The sequence below is a fragment of the Nannobrachium achirus genome, assembly GCF_963921795.1.
Source record: "Nannobrachium achirus genome assembly, chromosome: 8".
NCBI lineage: Eukaryota > Metazoa > Chordata > Actinopteri > Myctophiformes > Myctophidae > Nannobrachium > Nannobrachium achirus.
The window spans coordinates 32,801,688-32,817,113 of NC_137817.1; the positions used below are offsets into that span (position 1 = coordinate 32,801,688).

The following is a 15,426-nucleotide window of genomic DNA, read 5'->3' on the forward strand; positions in this document are numbered from 1 at the left end:
ACCCGTTTCGTTTAATGACAAGAGATACTGTCTACCGATTTCCGTGATGTTTAGACAAAATCTGTAGGAATACTTTCTAAAGATGTGTTTTGCACAAATCAGTCTCCTGATGGCGCTGTAACAGGCCCATGTAAAAAATGTGGAGCCAGAGATTAGCTGTTCACAGACGCACAGACAGACGGACGGACGGACGGACGGAAGAAAGGAAACACGGAAACACACACACATACACACACACACACACACACACACACACACACACACACACACACACACACACACACACACACACACACACACACACACACACGCGCACACACACACACACGCACACACACACAGTCGCACTGACTCGCACACAGACGTATACGGACAGGGAGCAAAACAAAGTCTCGGCCATGCCTTTCGGCCTGGCAGGGATAATTAGTCCATACATAACGTGTACACTTGAGACACTGTGCTTCAGTCATGTATCTAGTCATAGAAACAAATGATCAGGAAATAGTGGTCAAGTGGTGAAAGAGTATAGTGAACCGACTTTTACTTTGGACAATTCTGTAAAAGATGGACTAAATCAACATGTCATCATGTTTGGGCGGCATGCTTAATATTGATGACATCAGGGATCTCCATATACCCATATATGGACTTTTACATAGGTGATGTCACCTGTGATATCACCTGTGATGTCACAGTGATGTGTCAGTGACCTACAGACAGATACGCGGACAAGATGTGCTCATAGTAAACTTGCGACCATAGGTCACAACTAGGTCGTTACTACAACAAATTCGTACAAAACAATGCTGACATTTCAAAAAATGTAAGTATTACATTATGTAATACAAAAGTTAAAAGCAAAAAAAAAAAAAAAAAAAAATCTTCAAATGTTATATTATTTCAATAGTACGTAAATAACAATTTTCCTGTCTTGTAGTTAATGTTTTAGCTCCCTTTTTAAGAAGGGTCGTATGGAAATAAGTAAAAAAAAAAAAAACATACATTAACTCATACAGTGCCCCGGGCCACAAGGTGCCGCTAGAGTGCCAGAAATATCTGTATAGGCCTTCGCTCTAGCTTCCGTAGAAGAAGACAGTACTGCCTTGTGTTTTCACTGCAGCCACTGCTATGGGGGACGAGAGGAGGAAGTTAGCTAACACTTAGCCAGTCGCTGTTTTATTTTTTAGAAGCCCGATCTAAAGCTATTTCAGTCGCAAAAAAACGTTGTCTTTGGTCTGGGAACACAATTCAGAGAAAATGCTCTCTAAAGATGTGACTTATTATTGGATTCGGCGGCGCGATGCGGCGGCGTTGCCCGATTACCGGCCGTGGATGGCCGAGTCTCGGCCCGGGGCATGGATGGAAATTTAGACCGGGGCTTCGTTGAGGCCTCCGATTAATTAATTCATTTTATTAAATATCCCGGACTAGTTCGGGATAGGCACCCCGGAACACGTCGCGCCGCCGACAGTATAGATTGAGTTTTTTTGGGGGGGCTCTAAACTTTATTTTAAACCATTTTCAATGGAATAAATCGTCGGACCATCTAGCGTCTCTCGTTGGTAAGCGCTGGACGAGCCAGGACCACCCACGTTGGTCCAAGCAGCTCAGGGTAAGTAAAATAGCAAATAAAACATTGTATTGGATTGAAATAAAGCCGAACTTGTTCGGGATAGGCACAAGAAGGGTTAATTAATCAATTAATTAATTAATGAATTGCAATAATATAGCCTAATATTAATCATTTTCCGTGGCAGTTGTTTTCGCAGTTCCCCTAACCAGCCATGTCTTCCCCCAAACGTGTGTCTGTGTGCACAAGTCTCCATGTCCCCAGGTTTGAACAACTCTCCCCATGGGACCATGATGTGGTATTGTGGATGACACACTGCTTAGACTAGGGAACCTGAACATACTGTGTGTGTGTGTGTGTGTGTGTGTGTGTGTGTGTGTGTGTGTGTGTGTGTGTGTGTGTGTGTGTGTGTGTGTGTGTGTGTGTGTGTGTGGTATACTACACTACATACAGTACAGTACAGTGAGTGTTCTACTGTTTGTAATTGTACAGCCCCACTGGAGCTTTACTTTATTTTTATTATTATAAGATGAAGAACTGTCCAATTACATCAGTTTGGCTCATATCATATTAATGAATAATAAACGATTAACTACAGCAACATGCATATAACAATTTGATCGTTATGTAACAATTATCAAATAATCAATGCAATGCAAAAGTCATTAAACATTAATCGACATTTACTCTTATAAGCATTACCATTGCTTATAATAAAGTGCTGGTTTAAATATGTAATCATTCATATGTATTTTTAATGACAGAAAAGAGGAAACATATCACCAATATAACACAGATTTAATTGATTTCACTTTACTGATGGCAATGATCATTTCATTGCTTGGGTGATAAATGGCAAGTTCTTTGTAACAAATAAGCATATCTAAATATAAAATCAAAGTTTACAAGTACAATATCTGCATTTGTTATCCCTATACAGTTACCAAGCAATGACATTTTGTGCACTACACTGTTATAGCATGGTTAGTACTAAAACGTTTACTTGCTGTAATAACTATTCTATGTAGATACTACATTTTAATGGGAGACCTACTGGACCTTTAACCTGGAAGTTCAGGGAAATAATTAAAGGGCAAAAAAACAACACTCACTCAGCCTCACTTTTAAAACACATCTGTTGAATAAGGTTTGTTATTTCCCCATCATGTCTATAAGAGACAGCAATCATGTGGTCTGCAACATATGAACGCGAGGGCATGCCTTTCTAGAATATATTTAGGGAAACAATTACCGTACCAAAATAACCAAAACACCTATGAATAACATAACAGGTTGCAGGCTTACAGTCGTAAACAAAACAATATTAAACGATTATTTAACAATTATTATGTTTTGGACAGGGACGTTATTTTTATTCCACACTTCAGAAGCTCTGTAAAGTATAATTTTGATTATTCATTTTCATATACATGTTATATATGTATATATCCATTCTCCTTCCAAACTCCTTAGCTTGTACAGTATACTGTGTGTATCAAGAACCACATACTGTATTTTCTATCGTAATTAAAGGAGTAGTTAAGCCCCAAAATGCCTTTTTTTCTATTGATTACTTACGCCATGGAGACTTGAGTTGTTTTTTGTCGCACTCCAAAGACAAAAATGTTATTGATTCCGGATGGGGACGCAAATGCATTTAAATCAATGGGGGTACATTTTAGCCTGGTTCCAGCCCATAGAACCTGCCAACTCTCAGAGTGGACTGTTTCTCTGGTCTGAAGTTGAGTAAATGAATTCGTCCGAATTCTGTGTGGAAGCAGTCACTGGCACAGACACACACACACACACGCCGCGACCGTGCGTCGCGATCACGGTGCGTCACGATCACCGTGCGTGTCCACGCGCGTGCACGCTCGCACAAAAGTCTCTCCCCCAGAAATCGTTCAGAGGGGGCACAATGGCAGACTCAAGCGCCAGCTGAGTCTGAAATCAGGCTAGGTAAATGTACTATAATCAAACTTCTGTCTTATGCGACAAATATCCAGAGTCTTCATGGCGTGAGTGAAAAAAAAAAGGCATTTTGGGGCTAAGAAGACAGGATTCCTGCCCACACACAGGTTTTCTGTTTATCGCAGAGTTTGTAAGGCCTTGCACTTTCTCATCTGCTTCATAAAAAACCTCCCAAATGTAATCATCTGAAACAGTGCTTCAGTTCTTAGCCTAAAAAAAATACACTATCTGTTCTGAAAAACAGACGGTACCGAGTTGCTCACTTGAACTCACCTAAACAATGGAGTACATCCACTTTCTCATTCTTCCATACAGAGACATTTGCTCATCATTTCCTAGCTTGTCCAGTCTGTAATGCTCCACATATTTATAAGTAAATCTAAACACGCAAGCACACGCACACACACACACACACACACACACACACACACACACACACACACACACACACACACACACACACACACACACACACACACACACACATACACACACAATGCGCAGCAGTTTGTCTTGAAGGTAAAACTCATACTTTGTCTGAGAAAAAAAATATGTCATTTTCATATATCTACAGTATACAACATCAATTACAATTTAAGGCAAAAGTAACTATTCAATGAGTCCAACAACAAATGTTTAAAAGCACATCGAAAATATTTGTATTTACAATATATCCTCATAAAAAAATATGTTTGACTCACATAGAGCAACAGTTTGACCCAAGTCTACTATTTCAGAGTGAATCTGTCCATTCAAATGCAGTTCTAATAAATGGTTATGTTGCAACTACAATATCTTGGCATTAGTGATACTAACACAACTCACCATTAATTGATCGACAACTAAACTAATAATAACCATAACAATAAACATTTTTTACAGCTATATATAGGAAATTCTCATTAGTCTTTGCAACTGCATGGATCTTTCTAGTTTCTACAGTCAAACACAATTCTGTAAACATTTTTTTGGTCAATTCAACATCTTCTCGTTACAGCATTCCAAATCACATTGTCCTCGTGTTCGAGTCTTATACAGCAGTCATCAGGCAACAACAGTGGATATTTTGCAGCAAACATACAAACACAATGTTGTGTTTCTAAATGGAGAACCGCAGCTGAACTGTGATCTACTGCGGTGTACTTGGGCTTGGATAGTGCAAGTGCAACGGCAGGAGCTGAGCTGTCCACCGGTTCAGTGCAGCCAGTGCAAAAGCAGGTTCTGCTTACAGGATTGCTCCAAAGCAGAGAGGGGGTGGGGGGAGTGGGGGAGACATAATAGCAGTGAGGCTGAAGCAGAGGCCAAAGTCATGATTAGGTTGGGTCAGCTCTTTCAGCTCACGGCCACGAAGTCAATGTGAACAGCTTGACCCCAAAGGCCACAGTGCTTCTGTGTCAAAGAGCCATTTACTATACATACTGTATGTAGAGGATTACTGCACACGTCTCCATGTGCCCCTGTTTGAACAACTCTCCCCATGGGGCCATAATGTGGTATTGTGGATGATACATTGCTTTGACTGGGATAATCCTAACACTAGGGAACCTGAACATACTGTAGTGTGTGCGTGCTTGCGTGCGTGCGTGCATGTGTTTGTGTGTGCATGCGTGCGTGCGTGCATGTGCGTGTCTGTCTGTCTGTATATGTGTTTCTCACTCTGATGGTCCTTTTTTTTACTGCCACACCATCCAAATTTAACCGTGGCTTTAGAATAAATAAATTCAAATTTTCCATTTCAAACTAAATGTAAAAAAGTCAGGCATGAAGACACAGTAACACTGATAGCAGGCTCAACAGCTGGCGAAGGAGTAGAGGACCAATCATCAGCAGCAGTTAAAACAGAGCCAGGAGGGGTTCCCAGCAGAAGATCCAATTTACAAACAACACTGTCAAAATGAAAGAGACAAATGAGTGAAGGGTCCTACATTATGTCCAAAGCCAAGTGAAACGTTGACACACTGATTGCTGTTGGAGTGCTCAGTAACTGCACATTAATCTCTGCAGGCTGTCAAGAGAGATGCTCTAATCGTCTTAATCGCACAGACAATATTTTCCAAATCTATAACATGGGGGGATATCAGGTATGGGAGGACACTGAAGTTGCAGCTCATCAGACACTCGTATCATCATGATCATGGGGAAATTTGGATTCGGCCCTCTAATCAACTGTTTCTAAAAATAGCAACTTACTGCAGGACATGGTTACCCCATGAATATTTATATACTAGCGCACAGATCCTTGTCTTCATCCATCTCTAACAGTACAGTCAAATCTGGAGTGTTACTTTAATTCTAGGGTCTGAAGAGATAAGAGATATAATTCCAGATGTTACTGTGTAATGTCCTATCTTTCTCACCCCCCTCTCCCTATTGGTCTAGAATTCATAATTCATATAGCTTTTTCAGTCTTCTGGCCACTCTACTGTAAGTGCTTTATATTCAACAAGGAGCTAACCATGTAAGGCTCGTTGGAGGCAGTTAAAGGTGAGCTAAGAAATTAATGCTTTATTACATCCGCAGTTGCTAACCAGTTATAACCAATAACATCATGACCTGTCAATCAATCTTCCACACAGGGCTATAATTAATTAGGCCAGACACGCTAGGGTGGTGATGCATGTTGAATGTAAACGAACATTGCTGCCACGATCTCCACTAAATATGATTCTGATGCAGTAACAGAAACGTCATTGAGCAGAATCAGCACAACCACGTTAGATTTCTATTCATGTATAACTTTGAGTCAGTGGTGTAAAGTAACTAAGTACATTTTTAGTATTTGTACTTTACTTGAGTATTTCCAATTTCCAATACTTCTACAGAGGAGAGAGACAATGGTGCAGCTCAGACAGTTTAGGCCTTTTATTCAAGTGCTAGTACAAACAATATTGACATGACTTTTTTGTACTAGCACCTGAATAAAAGGCCTAAACTGTCTCTCTCCTCTGTATTCATCTGTCCCTGCTCCTGTGATGCACCAGACTAGCTGTGTAGGCTGAGGCGCGCCGTAGAACCTGTCTGTACTTAAATACTTCTACTCCATTACATCTCCGATCCAAATATTGTACTTTTACTCCACTACATGTATTTGAAAACTTTAGTTACCGGTACTAGTTACTTTACAGATATAAATTATAATATTATAAAACATACATAAACCACTTTAGCCCTATTTTATACCTATTTTATCTACAAGCTGTAGATCTGCTATTTTCAAACATTTTGTACTTTTACTTTTGGTACTTTGAGTACACTTTGAATTCCGGATTTTAACTTGTAAGGGTGCCCACACACCAAAATAGTGGAATCCGCCAATGCATTTCAATGAGAATGGAGCGTTTTTTTGCAGAAATCCTGTACTGGCAAAAAAAAAAACGCTCCATTCTCATTTAAATGCATTGGCGGATTCCACTCTAGGTATTTTGGTGTGAGGGCACCCTAACAGAGAGTATTTATATATTGCAGTATTGATACTTTTACTTAAGTAAATTAAGTGAGTACTTTTTCCACCACTGCTTTGAGGACCAGGAATTTCAGGCAGGTCACCGTATAAATGTCTCTTACCATGGCACTGGACACGAAAACCCCTCCCTGTCTTCAACTTCTGTCCTCCTTCCATCTTTCCATCTCTTTTGTTGACGTCAGGGGGTGGTGTCACCACGGAGCATGGAGGCACGCCCCCACACTCCGGGCCCGCCTCCTCCTCCCCCGTGCTCCTTGTCCGACTCTGGCTGGCTCTGGGCTCGCTCAGGCTTGGGGTTGATGGAACAGGGGGGGTCAGGCTGCTGAACCGACATGGTCCTGCGCAGATGCGTGCGCTTACACAGGAAGTCAGGCTTGGCTGAGAGACCGAAGGAACCCTTCCTCAGAACCATGCGAACTGAAGAGGTCTTCTTAGGTCTGGCCCTGTGGCCAAACTGAAGGGAGGACAGGTGTGCTGCATAGCCCTCACTCAGGAACTACAAACACAGAGAAAGGGTTTTGTGTTAGAAATAGAATACTAAAGCCAATCCATACGATTTATGTCCGTTGTCTGACTCTCCCGATGGAGATAGTTAATTGCTCCGAGGTGTAGACTATAACAAAGATGGTGGCACATCTAGAATCCAATCCAGCACACCACCTGCTTCAAATGTTTACTGACGTTGTAAACTACCAGTAGTATAGGTGGGACACCACCGTCACAATTTCTCAATGGAAGACTAGGTTCTAGACCACCTCTAACCATGGTAAATAGTTCTAATTATATTACGTAATCTAGTTATATTACATAACCATATGAATTGGTTAAAATAACTCCTGTATTGCATCTTTAATCATAATGAGAAAACTAAAAAGGGGGTTCAAAATGTAGAATGACAGCAGAGAACAAAAACGTCAGACCAAAACAGAAACAAGAAAATGGAAACATATTGTCAATAGACATGAACCACCCTGTTAACTTGATGGAATTAAAAAAAAAGAGAAAGTTAAGAGGGTCAGACAAAAGCTGTGCTACCTGGCATTGATTCTGGTACTTCTTAGAAGGCCGACCAACGATATAAATCTGGGAAGGGCTGAGGCCCAGCATGTTGTAAACAGAGATGTCCTTCATGGAGCCATAGGCAGAGTTGATCTTAATGTGACACTGGCAAAAGGGGAAACAAACAGGTGGTAATTATTTTGTCTAGACACTTAGATAACCTCATGCATAACCTGTATAACCTTTGATTTGATTTGATTCCTTTGAAAAAGAAATAAAACCACACGGTTACAGCAATTCGAGGATGTCAAAAGAAACTCCTGAGACCAATTTCCATTGAGGTCCTCCAACACTTAACAGTTAATAAGTTAAAATACAAATATAAATTACAAGAAAACACATGACATATACAGTACATACATATCAACAAGTGCTCCCTTATCTTTCCCTAGACTAATGACCAGGGACGTGCAGAGAATGTTAGAAAGGCAGGGGCTGACATATTTAAAAGGGCACTTTTCGTGAAAATACCGAAACTAGGCTATTTTCGGTACTTCGTACCACACTGAATTAAGCATAAGTCAATACTGGGGATGTGGCGTATGGCATGGATTTCTACACAGAGAGTGCAATTCTTTCAACATAAGATGCTGCTAAATGCTAACTCGGTATGGCATTTGCATTTCTTTCACCATATTTATACCGCATGGTCTTGAGAGTTCACCTTTTACAGATGGATAAAAGGGCAGGGGCTCAAGCCCCCTTTGATGACTATGTGTGCATGTGCCTGCCAATGACCCTCTATAGGGGAACCTTTTCGAAAATGCATGCTTTTGTCAGCTGCTTAACTGTTCTGCTGCCGTTGACAGTCCTCACCGTCATTGAAAGGGTTAAAACCATGCTGCCGTTGACGGTGAGGACTGTCAATCTTACTGTATATACAGTAAAGGTATAATTACTTACTGTACGTCGCTCCGGTCGCGCCCGCATCGGTAATGTCCGCGATTTGTTTACAACGCACGTCGGGCGTGCACGCGAAGTGAACGTCCTCCATAGTAAATCCATTGAGAGGTCCATAAAGAGACTTCATTTACTCCAAAAGAGACATTGTACATTATACATGGCCTGTATAATGTACACAAATACACTCGGCTGGGCGCAGCCATGATTCTCTTCTGGGCTCACACTGTCATGTGACTAGATGACGTAATTGTTGCCGTCAAGTGATAATCCAAAAAAAACAAAAACAACCCCCTTCCGGCCCTTCAAAATAATAGCGGCAGCCTACGGAGGAAACGGCGCGGCACCAAGGCACCAAGCATCCCTTCAGATTAAAAGGCAGTAATTGTGTTAAAAGACCTCAGATTGGTTGTCAGTTTGACACTGGTTTCAAGGTTGTTACACTGTGTGGCTCTTATGTAAGTAAAAGAGCCCTTAACCACTTTATCTTTAAAAGCTGGGTGGCTCACATCTGCTACACTAGCTCTGGTGAAATGCATGCCAAATGTAATGAAATTCCATCCAGGCGTTCCTGAGATATTGTGTTCATACTGATGGGATGGCTCATAGTGACCTTGAGCTTTGAGTACAAGTGGAATAAGGATGAGGATGCGCGTGTGAGTGTGTATGCGTGTGTGTGTGTGTGTGTGTGTGTGTGTGTGTGTGTGTGTGTGTGTGTGTGTGTGTGTGTGTGTGCGTGTGTATGCGTGTGTGAAAAAGTAATGTCATGTACCTCCTGCACTAGGTTTCTGAGGAAGATGGTCTTCTGGCGGAGAGGGTCATGGACCAAGCCTTCAGAGAAGAATATCATTCCATGTGGGAAGTTGTGTTGAGAGAGCCAGGACACCACACGCTGTTTCTGCATGTCAGGGCGGCCTGTGATGTAAATAATCAGATAGCCCAGGTCCTGCCAGTGCCTGCATGCAGACAGACACAGAAATATTTAACGTTGTTAATTCAGTGCCATTTACTGCCTGGGAGTTTCAGTTTAGCAGAAAGGGTTTTTCTTCATTATTCAGAACACGACTGAAGACATCACAGGAAACACAATTGCACATCTACTTGTGATTAATTAGAATTTTGTCTGCACTCTGTTTAACCACACAAATCCCCCTATTCTGGGGCAATCATTTTTATGAAAATGCATCCACACATAATGCATATTGGAAGCATCTGTAAACAAACTGCATCGTGAATGGAATGCCGCCAGTGCCTGTCAACTCTCTGAGAATTGTCTGTGTTCAGAAAGAGAGAGTCGAAAAATACTACTCATTGAACAGGATCCTCAACCACTTATACAGTACTTCTTTGACTGGAGTCACCTGGGGGTCTATACTAGTGATTTTCCCACCACACTAAATGTCTTTGCAGAAAAGAGGGGAAAAAAAGAGATCTACAAGCTCACAACACAACATTTGCATGTGTTGTGAGCTTGTAGATGTGGCATTTTCGTCAAATAATGGTAACCCCATAATAGGGACACTCATGATGTGGTTCTTCCTGGCTGAATATGGTAAGACACGCACGCACGCACGCACGCACGCACGCACGCACGCACGCACGCACGCACGCACGCACGCACGCACGCACGCACGCACACACACACACACACACACACACACACACACACACACACACATACACACACACACACACACACACACACACACACACACACACTAGGGCTTTCACTTCTAGTATTTTTTACAGATCGACTAGTCAAAGACACTGGTAGTCGACTAGTCGACTAGTCGTTAACATATTATGTCATAATAAAGAGCGCAGTGGCACGGCTTTCCACAGCAGCCAAGTTACCATGACAACATATACCCACACAAACCCACGTGTGTATCGTTACGTGTGCAACATACGTGTGCAACATAACAAGACCAGCATAGCTGCTACAGTAATAAGGCATGGAAACCCATGTACTCACCAAAATCTGCTGTGTCTCTCAAAGTCCACAATAATCCATTCTGCCCGTTGGCTAGGCTAGGCTTTAGGCTAGCTCGCTAGTCACTACACAAACAAAACACGTCTTTTAATTACTTCTAATCAAACGAACGTCGGGCAGTCTGTTGTGAACTAAGGCTATGTCTTCATTCTTCACTTGCTGCTTTGTTCATGCTACCATTTTAAACTGACAACTATTCTGTACTGTAGCGTAGCGTAGTCTCTGTAGTGGACAAGCTGCGGTGTGCAGCAATGACACTGGATGAACTTTGGGTGAACTCTGAGATTAACCCCCGCCGGTCAGGGAGATGCTGCTGGATGCACTGTGGGTGACTGGATAATTATATTCCGTTTATAATGGTTGTTAAAAATAAAACTATAACTAAATCGAATTGAAATTAGCTTACTAGGCCTACATAATGTAGAAAAAAAAAAACGAAAAAAAAAAAAACGAAAATGTTTTTTTTTTTTTTTTTTTTTTTTTTTTACGACTAGTCGACCAGTACCTACAAGATCGACTAGTGGTTTTACTAGTCGACTAGTCGAATAGTCGACTAGTTGGTGAAAGCCCTAACACACACACACACACACACACACACACACACACACACACACACACACACACACACACACACACACACACACACACACACACGTACACAGTGTCATCAATAGATACCTTACTACATCCACAGCTCCAGGCCGGACCTTGGGGTCACTACCCATGATAGAAACACTGGCGGCGAAAGAGCCATCGATGCTGAACACCACACATTCCATCCCCCGTGGCAGTACAGTCAGGTAGGCCTCTGCACTAGTCTGGTCCCCCCTGATCATATACAATACAATACAATACAATACAGACACAGTTAGGTATGCCTCTGCAATAGTCTGCTCCTCCCTAGGGCTGTCACGGTTATGACATTTTACATGACAATTAATTTTCTCTCAAATAATTGCGATTAATGATTTAATTGTGTTTTTGTCGTTGAGAATTACATTTCTGTTTGGCTTTTAGGCTTTGAAGTTGCACATGGTAGATACGACACATAACATAATATACAAAGAAATTACTGACATATTTGACAACTTTGATAGTGGAAATAACCTACAAGCTCACAACTGTTGTGAGCTTGTAGATCTGCTATTTCCACAATTTTTTTACTTTAAAAAAAATATATGAACAGTTTACAACGTGGAAACGATTATGACGATTATGAAAAATAATCGCGAATATGTCAAATAATTGTGATTAGACGATTATGTAATAATTGTGACAGCCCTACTCCTCCCTTATCACATCGGAGAGAGAGATTCATGAAGCAGCATCACCACCTGAAAGATGCTGTTGCTGTGTATGAGTCCCCTGTAGGGCTGTCACCATTATGACATTTTACATGATGATTAATTGGCACTCAAATAATTGCAATGAACGATTTAATTGTTTTTGTTGTTGACAATTACATTTCTGTTTGGCTTGTAGGTTTTGCAGTTGCACAAGGCAGATATGACACAAAAAGAAATGACTGACATATATTTGACAACTTTATACACAAAAAAAGAACATTGATAGTGGAAATAGATGATCTACAAGCTCACAACGCGTTGTGAGCTGCTATTTCCACTATTTTTGAAAATGTTTGAAAATATATTTTTTCAACATGGAAACGATTATGACTATTATGACAAAATAATTACGATGTCAAATAATTGCGATTAGTTGATTATGTAATAATTGATGAGTCCAGAATTTCTTCAGATAGATTTTCCCCCCCTTATTTTCTCCTTAATTCTCCCCCCCAGTGTAGACTTTTCACTTGACAGTAGCTGCGTTTACATGGACTCTTTCAAACGGGTTAAAACCAGATTTAAAATAAACCTGATTAAGCCCAACCCAATTTAAATTCTAATCGGGAGCATATCGGGTACACCTTTTCAAAACCTGATCAAACACCAGATCATGTAAACACATGATCCAAATCCTTCAATCGGGTTTATTTTGATCAGATTGGAAGAAAGGTGTCCATGTAAACGCAGCTACTGAGGAGTTTCACACCAGGTGGCTATCTCTCCCAGTTGGCCTCCTGGCTGACTAGGCACCCCAACAAACCTTAGGACTTGTTAGTGCATTGACAGAGAACATCCTCCCCTGCCGCCTCCCCACCAATGAACACAGCCAATTGTTTTCACTGGAGGACCAAACCCCCAGTCTCCATGGTGATGGACAGGATGTCACGGGAGCTCATTAGCCCTGCACTGTATACTTGAACATAGTTTTCTGCTGAAACGTTGGTGTTTGATACTGTATTACATGCATGGTGTATCACCTTTAAAGCAAGGAAATCACTACTGTATATGGACCCACAATATGCTTACCTTAAATGAATTCATCATGACACAAAATAAATCATCACAGTGGGTTTCTCAGTTCTGTTCAAATTCCACGTTAGGACCTGAGAGGGATAGGGATCTGGATACTTACTTCACCACCATTTTCATGGGGTACACTCCCAGGGTTAGCTTCTTGCTCTTGGGTATGGTGTAATTCACCCTGCCACTGCTGTTGGTCAGATCTGTGTCAAAGTGGACCCAGCGGCCAGACTGAGGCTGGGTCATTAGCAGAATGTCCACCTGAGTGTGGGGACACAACGTTGCTTCATGTTTCTTATAATTACTACGAACACAAACAATAAAAGATGAAACAACAGGAAGTTACATTTTATGATTACAAGTCCCACTATCTAACGATCTAACCATTAACCTTCAACTTTACAGTTATGGTAGTTAGCTACAGTAGAATGATAGTCAATATCAAAACGTGTTTTGGCGTTTGAGAACAACAAATCTAATAATTTATTTACTACACATATCAGAATGAACCTATTTCACAATAGACATACACCATGTTGACATGTTGCTTTAAATGCCAAAGAAGGAGATCTCCTTCTTATCTCTATTTCCTAGTTCCGTGCTAATACACTGATTAAATAAAAAGAAATGGTCTAGCTAAAAACCCCTGGCATCTAATGTGTTAATACCTGGCAGTCAGTGTGTTAAAATGAACTATATTGCTAACCAGAACTGCTCTGAAGGTACTGTGTAGAAAGAACATTACAGTGTCTCGTTGCTGCTCATAGCTACATACCGGTATACGTATAAACATTGTACACATGGACAGTTGGACACATGTGTAATCAGTAGCAGTGCATGCCATAGTGAAACCTTTTCTCCGGTCAGTGTGACCATGTCCAACGGGCCGTACATGAAGCGTCCAACCAAGGTCTGAGGTCCCTCCTCTGTGGCAATGACGTCATTTACCCGGTGGTTGGCTGTGACATTCTTTATGCAGGGAAACACACACACACGCACACACGCACACGCACACACACACACACACACACACACACACACACACACACAAATAAAGTAAAATCCTTTGACAGCCATTTGCGACAATGTTGCATCACTTTTCTCTGTCGAGAAAAAAACAGAATGTCGCAAGATCAAAGACACGCAATATTTCTTTCTTGATGGAATACATCACATTTCGGTGCATATCAAATAGGTCGGTGAAGAGTGCACCTTACCAAAAGGCCTTGCCAAAAGACTGTGTCAAATCTCTAAAAAGATTCCTTTACCCCTTTGCTATACCTCACATTTCTCATTCAACAGGGTAAGCACCTCCAACAGAGCCAGCAGAGAGAAATAAGATAAATCCCATAATCCTTTCATGCAGAGATTGTCGGTTTTAATGAGAAAGTATGAGCACGCTTCTCTGGGGATACAGCCCTTTCTATTGACTCTGTAGCGGCTAACGTGAACAGAGAAATGGGTAGCATGGGAGAAAGCGGGGATTACATGCAGCAAGGAGCCTCGCGTTGGACAATATTTATGCGGAATGCGCTCTTAGCAGGTGATCCACACACAATGCTCTTTTGGGCAATCATAACAATCATTTGGAAGGATAACAACAATCTTCTGTGGTATTTCCTTCTAGCCTTGAAAAGGAAATACATTTAATTAAAATGTCCCATATCTGGGAGCTGCAACCACAGCCCTTACTGTAGTGTACGGTCACAGTTTGAGATGTGTTTACACACATATAACCCTCAAATCCCCCCAAACAGTTGATGGATGGCAGAGCTTTATTCGTTCTTATTACGCGGCTTGGTTGAATGCTTGATTCTGATTGGTCAATCACTGAATTCAGCAGTGCGTTATTCCTGGATAATGACCGCTGAGCTCAATAACAGACCGCTGTCTAATCAAAGACTCAGAGCACCTGCTGCGCTGCTTGATACTGTGCCGTACAGTAACTGGTAATGGATTCTATTTGATCAACACGCCCTTGTTTTCCGAGGCAGGCGACTGCGTTGCCCTGGAAGGACCTGGCATAAATGTATGGAATACTTTCATTGCCGTTAATGCCGTAAGCAAGGAAATACTTCATTTTGTTGTTACTTTTGGGTCA

The 15,426-nt window shown here is 41.4% G+C and overlaps 1 protein-coding gene across 1 annotated transcript in view; it reads right to left on the reverse strand.

Moving 5' to 3' along the window:
• Positions 1–5,299: 5,299 nt before the first annotated feature.
• Positions 5,300–15,426, reverse strand: part of pitpnm3 (PITPNM family member 3) — a 118,175-nt gene continuing 108,048 nt past the window's right edge. The window contains exons 14-20 of the mRNA XM_080731552.1: positions 14,178–14,294; positions 13,438–13,586; positions 11,635–11,784; positions 9,736–9,919; positions 8,040–8,168; positions 7,106–7,500; positions 5,300–5,427 (exon numbers count right to left, since the gene is read on the reverse strand). Of these exons, the coding sequence (XP_080587678.1) occupies positions 7,183–7,500; positions 8,040–8,168; positions 9,736–9,919; positions 11,635–11,784; positions 13,438–13,586; positions 14,178–14,294 (1,047 nt within the window). The 3' untranslated portion in view covers positions 5,300–5,427; positions 7,106–7,182. The remainder of the gene's footprint in view (positions 5,428–7,105; positions 7,501–8,039; positions 8,169–9,735; positions 9,920–11,634; positions 11,785–13,437; positions 13,587–14,177; positions 14,295–15,426) is intronic.